Raw genomic sequence first — 13560 nt, forward strand, 5'->3', positions numbered from 1 at the left:
CATCATAGATGATGACATTTTGTAAAGTCATCTCAATGATATATCTATCACTTTTAAGACATGGTTTCGCTGAAGTATCACTACTAAGTTGGCTTTAATAAAATATCACTATTAACTTAAGCAAGCAACAATTATACCATTGTCATTGTCAATAATTTTGCGATGAAAATGCCCCTGGACCATCTTTGCCATCCGGCGTTGGCTCTCTCTCTTTCTTCTCTCTTTCTTCTTTTGAACAGGGACAGAGACTAGGGCACCGACGCTCGCCTCCTCGTCGCTGTCCCCTCCTCGGTGCCCCTCGAGTCTCTCCTCGTTGGTCCATCACGTTCCTCCGCACCGCCGCGCGCGTTGGCGCCACGGCTCCCTGCCTTCTCGTCGTGTGCCTCCACTTCAGTCGGCCTCGTGACTCTCTGCTAGACCTCCGTGCGTCATGCCTCACCTCCCGACCGCCCCTCTACGCGCCAACACCGTCGGCTCCGCGCACTCTCGCCTCCCGTGGCTACACGCCGGCTCCCCGCCTCCCCTTCGTGCACCTCCCCTCGACTGGCCCGTGACTCCCCTCGACGGCCCCGCGCCTCCCCATCCACCACCCCTCCGTGCACCAACACCATCGGTCTAACGGTATAAGTGGGACGGCCCGCCAACCCACTTATAGACCAATTAAGCGGGTTGCCCACCGGATTATCCACTTAATTGATCTATAAGCGGGTTTGCGGACCGACCCACTTATACCCCTACGTCGGTCGTTCGCATGCATACCGACAGTTCTATCCATGAATATCTTTCTGTATTGGGTTCATATGGGGTCTCCACGAATTGTATGTGTCATTTTATTCCATTCTTGCTTTAAATTGACGGTGGTCTTCAGAATTTAGCACGAGATTAGCAAGTGTGGAATTCATGCATTTTATTCCAAAGTATGCATACCGAATTTTTGCTTTGAAGTGTTGCTGGTCTAAAAAATTTGGCAGGTATAAATTTTGGGGAATTTAACTATTTGCCTCTCTTAGACATTGCATCTTTTCAAATGCTATCCTTAAGATTGTTCTTACATAATTATTATTGGAGAGAGAAACATTCTTAATAATTTTCCACTATTGCATACGTGGCATGCCAACTCACTTCGCTACATGAATGATGGCGTGTAATATCTATTTTACCCCTTTGGCCCCACAAGGGCTATTAAATAGATAAGAAACCGGCACGGATTATCCCATATCAGTGCCGGTTAAGAAGAATAACTGACACATATAAATGTATTCACCGCTGTTTTAGATATCAACCGACGAAAAAAAAATGTCTTAAGTGTCGGATGTTTACGTAAATTGGCACTCATCAATCGAACCAAAAGCCAAGTAGAAAAATCCAGCCGAATCCCCCGTCGCTCTCTCGACTATCAAGCTCAAAAGCAGATCAAGCTGCCCCTCTCTTGCTTTGTCTTGCTTTCTCTCCCTTCGCTAGTCTTCCTCTCCCTCCGTGGTGATGTTGAAAATATTGCTATGTGTATTTATAAATTTTTAAAAAGCTAAAATATCTTACGATACATAATGGAGAAAGTAAACAGCAAGATAACATGCTATCTTGCCAAGAGCCTACACCATGCACCTGTTCTATTTTCTGTTTGGTTAGAGAGATGAGTTGAATCATATGTTTTTGTTTGATTGGAGGGATGAGATGAGATGAAGTGAACCTATTACGTTTAGCTTGAGAGATGAACGTGGGATGGTTGGATATGATTTTCTCTCCACAATGAGTTGTTGATGCTACCTCTCATTACAAAATAAAATATTAAATACTAGGATTAATATATGAATAATCTAAAGTATTTAAATGTATAATTATATATACAAAATATTTTAATAAAATCAAATAAACATTTCGTAATATTCAGGGTCCGTCCTGGGATGGATCTTGTTGGGATAGATTAGACCTGGATCTAAGAGGAATATTCCTCTCCTGAGTCCATCTCATCCAATTCATCCACTAACCAAACAGGCTCAGGTATGTGTTAGCTATATCCCAACCCATTCCATTTCTTAAACCAAACACATCCTTAGTAAGCATGGGTGTCAACGCTTTGATTTGGCATTCAATATGGACATTTAGGTTGGACAAAGGATTTGTGTTACTTTAAGGTAGCTCTAGCTTAGGTAGATTTTTGTCTTCACTTTGGAAAAAGTTCAGTCATGATTACCTATATTCAAAGATGTTATAATATTTAATAGATTTATATGAATATTGATATAAATACATATATAAATATATTTGTTGTTCTCTTGATAAATCTAGGTATAAACCAAAACATCGTATAACGTAAAATGTAAAATGAAGTGAGTAAGATACTCTAAAAGGCATATGCATATAAGATTAAGTTCAAGCTATATTGAAAGAATTTTTTTACCATTCTTAAAAAATATTTCAAATTACCACATTTTATGGTGTAGATTTTTTTACATGAGAAATTTTACAGTCCTTAAGAGGGTATCGAGGGGTGCTAAAATTTTAGTGTAAAATGTACTATGAGGTAACAAATTTTACACTAAAATTTTGATACCTTTTGGTACCTACTCAAAGACTATAAAATTATTTTTTTACAACCTTAAAAGTATCTCAAGGTACCATACATAGCTTTTAGTGTAAAAAATTAGTATATTGAGGTACAATGTACCTTTAGATACTAAAATTTTACACTGAAATTTATAGCACCTTAAGATATTTTTTATGAACGGTAAAAATGTTCTTTTAAATTTAGTATCTTAATATACCATGTACCTTAAGGTACTAGAATTTTATGCTAAAATTTTTGATAACTCAAAATAGTTTTTTAAGAATGGTAAAAAGAACTGGGTTAATTAGATTCATGCCATTATAAATTTACCAGTTTTTAAATATGCCATTACTATTTGACTAATTATAAAGATGCTGTTATAATTTTAGAACTATTTCAGATACGCCATTTTTGAACCAAAATACCCTTTGCACGTACAAGGGCACAGTGTAAGCAGAGGGGCAATATGTTCCATTTTTTTTAAAAGTATACCGAAAGGGTATGAATCGGCATATTTCAAATAGTTCTAAAATTATAATGACATTCTTACAATGAGTCGAATAGTAATGATATATTTCAAAACTAGCAAATTTATAATGGCATGGATCTAATTAACCCTATTAAAAACTATATATATAACACATTTCTTATGTTTTGAGTGAATTTCACCGAGCCAATGTCCGAACTGCTGGGCGAATATCTGTTAGTTTCAGACCAAAGAACATTAATAAAGAAAAAACTAAGGCTTCCTTGAACAATTTGTGGGGCCATCACAGACACCACGTGTGAGGTCGGCCCCTTCTCACGTACGTCCTCACCCATGCACCCACCCACCAAAACAGCAAAACCGAGACCGACGACATCTAGAGTGTGCTCCTCCTGACATAGAGAACCGCAAAAATCGCCGAGAGCGCTTCTGCGTATCAACTCGATCGATCGGCCATGGCAAACTGATCCCTCTGAAACCTAGTTCGTCAGATCGATCGGCTCAACAAGAACCGCAAATTTGCAATTGCATGGGTTGATGCCGGCATCAATGGCGATGGGGGAGGCGATGGCGTAAGATGTTCGGCGCCTGCGGCGGCGGGTACAGGACGCAGACCATCAAGGGGAGGAAGGAGAGGTTCGTGCGGCTCGAGCGGCAGCCGGAGGAGGAGAAGGAGCAGGTACGGGCGGTGATGGACGGCGGCGGCGGCGGAGGCGGCGGAGGGAGGGTGCAGCACGTGATGGACAGCTACTTCTCCGGCGCGCCCAAGATCCGGACGCGGTCGGTGCGGATGGCGGCGGCCGGCGTGATGAGCATGAGCTACCGGTCGGAGCGGCTGATGAGCATCGGGCGGGTGTTCCAGGAGGACCTGACGAACATGTCGCAGCGGATCTTCGACCCACAGGACGCGTTCCTGGTGCGGATGAACCGCCTCTTCGTGATGGCGTGCATCGTCTCCGTCGCCGTCGACCCGCTCTTCTTCTACCTCCCGGCCGTCTCGGCCACCGACAGCAACACCTGTATCGGCTTCGACCGCTACCTCGCCACGGGCGCCACCGCGGTGCGCTCCGCCATCGACGTCTTCTACCTGGCGCGGATCGCGCTGCAGTTCCGGACGGCGTACATCGCGCCGTCGTCGCGGGTGTTCGGGCGCGGCGAGCTCGTCATCGACCCGGCCGCCATCGCCCGCCGCTACCTCCGCCGCTTCTTTGTCGTCGACCTCCTCTCCGTGCTCCCGCTCCCGCAGATCCCCATCTGGAACTTCCTCCACCGCCCCAAGGGCGCCGACCTCCTCCCCACCAAGAACGCCCTCCTCTTCATCGTCCTCGTCCAGTACATCCCCCGCCTCGTCCGCTTCTACCCCATCACCTCCGAGCTCAAGCGCACCACCGGCGTCTTCGCCGAGACTGCCTTCGCCGGCGCCGCCTACTACCTCCTCCTCTACATGCTCGCCAGCCACGTAAGCACGCAATGCATCTTGTTCATATAGCATATGATAGATGGTTCTAACCGGCGGCGCCATGGATGGATGGGTGGATGAAGATGGTGGGGGCGTTCTGGTACCTGCTGTCGATCGAGAGGCTGGACGATTGCTGGAGGGAGAACTGCACGGTGCTCAAGTTCCACCAGTGCAAGAAGTACATGTACTGCGGCGGAGGGAACCTGGGGCAGTCGGGGTTCCTGGAGTGGAGGACGATGATCCGGCAGGTGCTGGCGATGGAGTGCGCGCCGGCGGACGAGGGCGGGACGGGGTTCCAGTACGGGATCTTCACGACGGCGATCCAGTCCGGGGTGGTGTCGACGACGAACCTGGTGGCGAAGGTGCTCTTCTGCCTGTGGTGGGGGCTCCAGAACCTGAGCTCGGTGGGGCAGGGCTTGAAGACGACGCACTACAAGGGGGAGGCGCTGTTCGCCATCTTCCTCGCGCTCTTCGGCCTCATCCTCATGGCGCTGCTCATCGGCAACATGCAGACGTACCTCCAGTCGATGACGCTGCGGCTGGACGAGATGCGGCTGCGGCGCCGGGACTCGGAGCAGTGGATGCGCCACCGCGTGCTCCCCGACGACCTCCGGGAGCGGGTGTGGCGGCACGACCAGTACAAGTGGCTGGAGACGCGCGGCGTCGACGAGGACAGCCTGGTGCGGGGCCTCCCCAAGGACCTCCGGCGAGACGTGAAGCGCCACCTCTGCCTCCGCCTCGTCCGCCGCGTGCCGCTGTTCGCCAACATGGACGAGCGCCTCCTCGACGCCATCTGCGAGCGGCTCAAGCCCAGCCTCTGCACGGAGGCCACCTACATCGTGAGGGAAGGGGACCCCGTCGACGAGATGCTCTTCATCATCCGCGGCCGCCTCGAGAGCTCCACCACCGACGGCGGCAGGATGGGGTTCTTCAACCGGGGCCTCCTCAAGGAGGGGGACTTCTGCGGCGAGGAGCTCCTCACCTGGGCGCTCGACCCCAAGGCCGCCGCCAACCTGCCGCTCTCCACGCGCACCGTCAAGGCCATCTCCGAGGTGGAGGCGTTCGCGCTGCACGCCGACGAGCTCAAGTTCGTCGCCGGCCAGTTCCGCCGCCTGCACAGCAAGCAGCTGCAGCAGACGTTCCGGTTCTACTCGCAGCAGTGGCGCACCTGGGCGTCCTGCTTCATCCAGGCCGCCTGGAGGCGCCACCTCAAGCGCAGGGCCGCCGAGCAGCGCCGCCGCGAGGAGGAAGAGGAGGCCGGGGCGTCGTCCTCCTGCCAGATCACCACCACCGTCCTCGTCTCGCGCTTCGCCAAGAACGCCATGCGCGGCGCGCGGCGCCAGCGGTCGCGCCGTGACGACCCCAACCTCATCGTCCTGCCCAAGCCGCCCGAGCCTGACTTCCAAAACATGGAGTATTGATAGGTACTCCACTATCTTATTGGATACTTACAAATTAATCGTGCCCTATTTTAATAGATGAAGAGTTTGATCATTCCTCAAAATTTTGTGCAAATATACAAAATATAAATTATAATTAAAATAGACTTAATAATAACTCCAATCACAACAAAATAAACAATAATTACATCATTTTAAAATAAGACAAATAGTCTTAAAATTGTCAATTATATTACTCTCTCCGTTTCATAACGTAAGATTGTTTGACTTTTTGCTTGTATTGACTACTTGTCTTATTTAAAAAAATTATAAAAATATCATTTATTTTGCTCGTGACTTACTTTATTATCAGAAAAACTTTAAGCACGACTTCTCATTTCTTATATTTGTACTAAATTTTTGAATAAGACGAATGACCAAACGTTATAAAAAAAGTTAAACAAATCTATTAAAATAAAATATGGGAAGAGTACAATGCTTGAGTTGATGTGTGCATCCAGATGTACGACTTTTGTCAGTATGGTTTAGAACATTTCTATCTCCAGGGTACAGGGAGATACAAGGGAGCAGGCGCGCAGCAATGAGCACACATCCTATCAGTCTGACAAGCCTAGGCCGGCAAGGCATGGAGAAAATGCAAGATGATTATCATCACACGTAGTTCATACGATTCGGTAGATTGATGCCGGCTCTTGCAAGGAGGTCGCTCGCCCTTTTTCCAGCCGAAGCAATTACCTCCTCCTGGACCATATGAAAAGTAAAACGGACACTTATGCTGGGTGTAAAATTATCGTTTGGGTAACCAGCCAAATGTATACCAGAGCATATTTTTAGCAGATGTTGATAGGGGCACCGCTTCCATTAGAAATCTGTAGTACAGCAATTTTATTGCTACACATGAATGTTTTCCATATTGCCTGTTCTAGTTTAACCGCATCATGTTATCTGAACACTAAGAAATTGTTGACTGATAATTCTGTTCATAGTGCTTAATCTAGAATATTTATTTGGCTCATCTCAATGTGTCAGGAGAAAATAATTAAGCAGTAACTTACCTCATTTAGATTTACAATCTTCTTGTCCCTCATAATCCATCGACCATTGCACATAACAGATTCAATATTTTCTGTTCTCATGCAATAAACTATGTTGGCGATGCTGCACATCGGGTACAAGGTAAGTCAATTGTTGTGGCATGACCAATAGTATGGGAAACTGGACAAATCACAGTGGTGTGTCAAATCTTGACACTATAAGCAAGATAGCTATAGATATATTACAGCATAATCAGATTGAATAATCATGGCCATAGAAAGGGCCTGTTTGGGGAGCGTCTCCCAGCTATTCCTAAAAGCTGCTCCAAACAGTCCACAGCTTTTATAGATTCTAGAAAATAAACTAAGAGACCAGAAGCTGAAGAAGTTGGGTTTCAGAGCTTTTCCAGATTCTCAAAAGCTGGCTACCAAACAACTGCTTCTCAAAATCTAAAGTTCCCCCAAACAGGCCCAAAGAACATGTACTTGTTGGTTAATAGATTCAAACAAAAGTACTAAAGAGAAAGGTGAAAGAAAAAAAAAACTTTTGTGAAACCTACTTTCTATAGTGCAGCAATTGAAAGAATTTGAAATTGATAAATAAACTATAGCACAGTAGCAGTGTTTACCAGTCATGCATTGGGACCATGGACCATGTAAATGGATTTGCAATAACCATGTCCGCCTGCACTTAGAAATTGATATATTAGAACTCAAAAATCAAGGCCATTTGAATTCCATAGGATATTATAGGCTGGAGACACCATGTGATGCTCATGTGAGACAGAAACTTAAGAGAAGCATAAAAACAACATACCCTAATTTATAATTTAGTTAATTTGGATTTCAGATTAATCTGTCAATGAAATGTAGGTATTATTAAGAATCATAAATGTATGCACCAAAGCTATCAAACACTGCACAAGACAAAATAGTAGCTAAGGGCATAACCTTCTTCCCAACCGCCAGCGAACCAATTTCATTGTCCCAGAGAACTGCTTTTGCACCATTAATAGTAGCCATCTTCAATACAGTCTCTGCGGGAAGAACAGTTGGGTTCGTAGTACCAGTGATGTATGCTTCACGGCCTTTGTTAATAAGGCAGGCTAGGTACATTTCATCAACTGCATGTCACGGTGGACATGTAAATCTTTATGTAAGATATATCGAAGCATCAATTGAGACATGATTATGTGTAACAAACAATCCAAAAGCATAATGCCTGAAAATCTAAAAAGAAAATATGGACATGATAGGTACTTTTCAAGATTGATGCAAGGATGTGTGCTTTCGGCAAGGTGTAATGATTTATGTTTTTTTAATTGGTATATTGCTACGGTGCATGACTGCACACCAGAGTTAACACCCTGCTCTATACTCACCGATCTCTGCTGATGCTATTATGATGAAGAAAACATGAACTTTTTTTGACTTAATTCACTGAGAGTTGTAAAAGGCTAAGGTATATTCAGTTAAGATGTATAAAGATCACTGGGCATGAAGTCATGCAATATGTTTTGTGTGAAGGATTTCTGAAGCAGACCAATGCTCATTCTGTTATTACTTGGTGCTCCATCTGTACCAAGAGAGACACAAACACCAGAATCCAGCATTTCTCTAATTGGAGCAAACCCCAACATCCTCATAGCAGATGCAGGGCAGTGAGAAACCTTCACTTCAGATTTTAAAAAATGCTCAATCTGCATGTAAGAACCTCGAGAGGTGAAAACTTCGAAAAAATAGTTATAGAAGCTATACACTTCAAAAATCTAGTAAAAACCTATCAGGAAAGAAATGCCAAACAACAAAAAGCATACTTGAACAAAAGTCAACAGACTGATGCAACAAAGGAAACATTTCTTGTATAGCTGTGGCAGCAGATTCATGATTGGTCTAGTGATGACTTGTACATGATGTAGCTAAAGCTTAAAATGAGGGCGACTTCTTCGAACCGAAACAGTAGTTTGCATATTTTGATATTACATAAGTAGCTTACATGTTCAGGGTACCAAAAACTAGACCATGTTTAAGGTTAAGACTTCACAGTGAAAAAATTTACTCACCTCAGCCGTATTCAACCAAACAGAATGAGCAGCCAGCAAATTACTCCTAAGAAAATCGATTTTCTCTAAATACGTCACTGTCCCATGATCAATTCCCTTAGTCTGCATTACAAGCTGATTTTCATAGGGTATTTCTGCAATATGCTGCACAAAAGTGAAAACTGTGTAAGTGGTGTGGAATGTTTTTTCTTCGCTAAATATGATCCTTTCTAGCCCCTCAAAGTGGAACCTAAAGGCTATTTTTATGTTTCTATTAATAATAAAGACATGCGAAACATGTTTTCTAAAGTTTTATGAACCAAATGATGCAGCACACCATCTAAACAAAGAAGATCATGGTTGCACTAATAAATTGCTTTACATAAATACCATGTGAATTCCAGTATTCAGCTTCTGAGCAGCATCTCTTGTTTCAAGCAGTAAACGATCTGTTGCATTCATGATCTGTCTCAGCCCAAACCATATCCTAATGCGCCCATCAGCTGTGTTATTATGCTTTTCATATAGATCTTTCTGTGACTGTGGCAAAGCAATCCAACTTGTCAATTGCAACAATAGAAGACAAACATGCAATGAATGAATGAATAAACAGTCAAACGCATGTATGTCTATATTTAGATGGATCTTAACTTGTGCAAACGTAAACCACTAAAAGATGAATGTCCCGTTTCACAAAACATTCGAACAAACTCCCTAACAGCTGTCACACTGGAGACACAAGCAAGGGGAGGTTAATTTGTGTTTTGGACTTGTTTACATTACATTCTAGATGGTATATGGATATACAGACCAATTAGATATCAAACCTTATTGAATTTAAGGCTTGCAACAGCAAACCATATAATGTAATGTAACACTTGTTCCGAGATACTATCTCCATTCCAAAAAGATTCCAGTTTTTTACACGAATCTGGACAAGAAAATACTGCAAGATTGAATTATTCCCCAAAAAATTCTTTTTATTCAAAATCCTGCATATGGAATTTGGATGTGCTTTGAATATATTTCAGGAAATAACTTTCTTCCATATACGATAAAAGTCCTGAAAGCCAATCTGTATGTGTATGACCATGCAGAGCTGAATGGTAGCATTACATATCAGGGAAACAACGGAACATATATTCCTCATGTCTTTATTAAACATGCTTGAGTTCAGAGATCCAGTAAACACATTTGTTAAAAAGAAAAAAAATTCGGTATGCAGCAAGTTACAATGTTCAAAGATAATTGTTTTTGGTCATCACATAGATGGAAATGATGTGAAGCAAAGCTGGGTTAAGCTCCAAGTCAGAAAAAAAACCTGAATGCAATCATCAGTGGAACAAGAGCTCCAGTTTGGAGGTAACCCTTCACCACAATCCATTATTGATTTTGTTAAGCATGCACGCAATCCCAGCAACTCCACTGCACGTGCCATTTCTGAAACATATTGCCCACCTGCTTCAGCAAAGCAGGTTACCTGTCGTTTGAGTTACATAGGGAAAACAAATTAGGACCACTGGCTAATTCAGAGTTATAAATCTACATGTAGTTGTTAGTTTGAACAGCAGTCCTATTCGTCATACTGAGAAAGTAAGAAGCAAGAATGCCACAATTTGAAATATATGAGAAAGATATGTAGCAGGGGTCAAAAGGATAGAAAAGATTGGGTTTAGCAAAACACAAAATTAAGATTATTCAGTCCAATCTTGACTCTTGAGTTCTCCATGGCTCTATCTTTAAGAATATCAGGACCTTCAGACTTTCAGAGAGAAAAACAACTGACAGGAGCTCAAAGGCAACACAAATACAATAAACTTAAGCTCGCATAAAGAAAACTACAGGGGGAGATAACAACAAATGATACCAGACTAAACATCAACCTATAACCAAGAGTAAAATTAACAGCAGCAAGGAAACTGAAGTGTAGATCTCTTGAATCAGCATTATCATAGGATTGGATGCTTTGGGGGTCACAAAAGGCATTTTACTTTTGAAACGACCATAGCACCATTGTCTTACATGAAATCCATTGTCTATCACGCAATGTTTGACAAAACACAAACACACGCACACGCACACACACGCACATACTATTCAATGCAGTTAATATGCAGAGGACATTGATGCAAGATGCTACCTGGGTTTAAGTCAAATAGCGAGAGTACAACAACACGGCCCTGCATCTCCACCTGACAAATCAAACCTAGACACTGAAAAATTCCCCACAAACTTAAAGACATATTTCCCGGACAACCCACCACACTGGGGATATAAAACACAGTGTCCAATACAAAATGAATCAAAATACCCAGAAATTTTGGTAACACCTTAGACACCAACAGGCAACCATCCTTAATAAATGTACCCCATGAACTGCTAAATTCTCTGAAGTGTATTATGCACCAAATTTTAATTTTTTTGTAAAGAAAATGAAACCAAATTCATTTGAGATCTCACAATCAAGCAGCGAAGCATTTTGCATTCCAGCAAACAAGTTGACAGTGTCACTGTCACAGTATCATCCATCGTAATACAACAGAGGAACTGAACTGAGTTGATGTCAGGGGATGCTTAGCTCACTCCGGATCGAATAAGCTCGATGCCGCAGAGGAGAGTGGAGACATAGGAGTCCTCCTCTGTCATGTGGGACTCATAGGGCCAGATCCTCCCGTGCAGCCATGTCATCAAGTCAACGTCGTCGGCGATCCCCCGTGCCAGCTGCTGCGATGTGTGCACGTGTGTGTTGATGAACCCTACCAGCACGATCGACAGGATTCATTCTGACAAATTTCAATGGGGAAACCGGGGAAGAGCTGAAATTAACCCAAGTGTCCACAACACCAACCGGGGAGAAGGATGCGGCCTGCAAGGTCAACCTTCCACGCAGCCCGGGGGTAGAACAAGAGGATGTCGGCCGAGTGCCCCACGGCCACGATGCGGTCCCGGGCGACCACGACAGCGCCGTCGCGGAAGACACGGAACCCGCTGTCCATGGTGACGACGACCCCGCCGTGGAGCACCGTGACATCGTCAGCCACCGCCGCCATTTCTTGCGCTCCCGTCCGCCCCTTCCCTACGCTAGCGAAGTTAGTGGGGGCAGTTAATTTCGGTCGAACCGAAATAAAAAATGATGAGGGGTCACAACGAGTCAGTGTGGAATCAGCAAGCTTTATGGTTGTACATCTGGGACGTCTGCGAGGTATTTAATTTTGTGCACCATTATAATAACGCGCTTACAAATTTCTTACTGGGTGGGTCATGGTTCTATATCTTAACGGAGTTTCGTCCGTCTTCCCACAGAAAAAACTTCCCACTACGAAAAAGGAAAACCAAAAGCTACGCAAGCACGCAGCCGAGTCCTTCGCCTCCGCCCACCGCCGGGCTTCTCTGCCGCAGATTCCTCGCCGCCTGAAAGGGTAAAAATCCCCAATCCAGAAAACAAAAATTCCAGCAAAAAAAAAAGCGCTCCCAAATCAGTGTCTAGAACACTAAAACCCACCCAAACATTTCCCCTTTCAGCCAGCAAAAACTCCTCAAAACATGCTGAACACCCAGAAATCGCCCACCAAAAGTCCAAAACAGCTGAAAAACCGCTCCTTCCCCGAGCCAAAACAGCAAGAACACCACGAATTTGAGCCCCGAGAGCGACGAATCGGCAAGAACTCAGGAGGGAGAGGGGGGGGGGAAGAAAAGCTCACCTGGGTCGCACTACTGGTAGAACTTCTCCACGTCTGCAAAACAAAAGAAAAAACCATCCCGCGTGACGTGATTAGCGCACCGCATACCTGTGGTGAGTGCCTTGATCATCCCGGCCCTCCTCCCCTAGGGTTAGGGTTTTGGAGGGTTTGTGGAGAGATGGCGAGAGGCAAAATTTCAGGAGAGGGGAGAAATCAGAAGCGGATATTTTTTTTCTAGTAGACGAAGGTGGTGTTTGGGTAGCCCTGTTTGGACGTTTATTATTAGTAGAAAAATTGTCCGTACGTTGTAAGAGGTGAAAATATTTTAAATTCATTCGGATGGATCATGGATGATTGAAAACTTATATTGAAAAATCCATACTCCCTCCGTGTTTGACAATTTAAGACTGGTTAGTGTTGTCTAGATTCATATAAATGTTATGTATATTTAAATCATGTACATTGAAACCTAGCTAAGACTAAACTGGAATTTTAACATTTTTGTCCTTTTGAAAAATTTATTTTATAAATAGAAGTATGAAAAAACTTATTGCAGAAATGTATCTTTTTGACCGCGCCAACGTCATTAGCACCATTATTATATAGGACGTCCCCAATGTTAAGTGATAATGTTGTGTTCATGTGGCCGGAGGACTGCGCCAATGTCATTGCCGCCGTCCTATACGACAGACGACGCCAATGATGTTGGCACGGTAAAAAAGATTCATTTGTACAGTAAGTTTTTTCAAAGATCTATTTATAAAATAAGTTATTTAAAAGAACCAAAATGTCAAAATTACAGCAAGACTAAATATTTTATAATATGAAAAAAAAATATTTAAAGTTATGTGGTAGAATTAATAAAGCATGTTTAATAAATATAGATAGAGTGAAGATGTTCACTTGGTAA

The 13560-nt window shown here is 43.8% G+C and overlaps 2 protein-coding genes across 7 annotated transcripts; one reads left to right on the plus strand and one right to left on the minus strand.

Annotated features, from left to right (window-relative positions):
• The first annotated feature begins 3448 nt into the window (after window positions 1-3448).
• LOC102707368 (putative cyclic nucleotide-gated ion channel 7) lies at window positions 3449-6526 on the plus strand. The gene is made up of 3 exons (XM_040529239.1): window positions 3449-4494; window positions 4578-5918; window positions 6440-6526. Exons 1-2 carry the CDS (start codon window positions 3613-3615, stop codon window positions 5913-5915), a joined length of 2220 nt encoding a protein of 739 aa, XP_040385173.1. The 5' UTR covers window positions 3449-3612; the 3' UTR covers window positions 5916-5918; window positions 6440-6526.
• On the minus strand, window positions 6513-12880 carry LOC102705035 (5-methylthioadenosine/S-adenosylhomocysteine deaminase-like). 6 transcript variants are annotated; one of them, XM_040529241.1, is made up of 12 exons: window positions 12672-12872; window positions 12211-12381; window positions 11819-12051; window positions 11554-11726; window positions 10292-10450; window positions 9361-9510; window positions 8992-9135; window positions 8472-8628; window positions 7880-8052; window positions 7558-7613; window positions 6950-7052; window positions 6513-6635 (listed from the first exon to the last, which is right to left on the minus strand). In XM_040529241.1, the coding sequence occupies exons 2-12, from the start codon at window positions 12231-12233 to the stop codon at window positions 6546-6548; spliced, it is 1461 nt and encodes a 486-aa protein (XP_040385175.1). In that variant the 5' UTR covers window positions 12234-12381; window positions 12672-12872; the 3' UTR covers window positions 6513-6545. The 6 variants fall into 6 exon arrangements, with proteins under 6 accessions (XP_040385175.1, XP_015698920.1, XP_015698922.1 ...); XM_015843434.2 differs by lacking the exon at window positions 12211-12381 and having other exon boundaries at window positions 11819-12046; window positions 12759-12880; XM_015843436.2 differs by lacking the exon at window positions 12211-12381 and having other exon boundaries at window positions 11819-12046.
• Between the last annotated feature and the right edge of the window lie 680 nt (window positions 12881-13560).

Source organism: Oryza brachyantha, chromosome 12, assembly GCF_000231095.2.
Source record: "Oryza brachyantha chromosome 12, ObraRS2, whole genome shotgun sequence".
In the NCBI taxonomy this organism is placed as follows: Eukaryota; Viridiplantae; Streptophyta; class Magnoliopsida; order Poales; family Poaceae; genus Oryza; species Oryza brachyantha.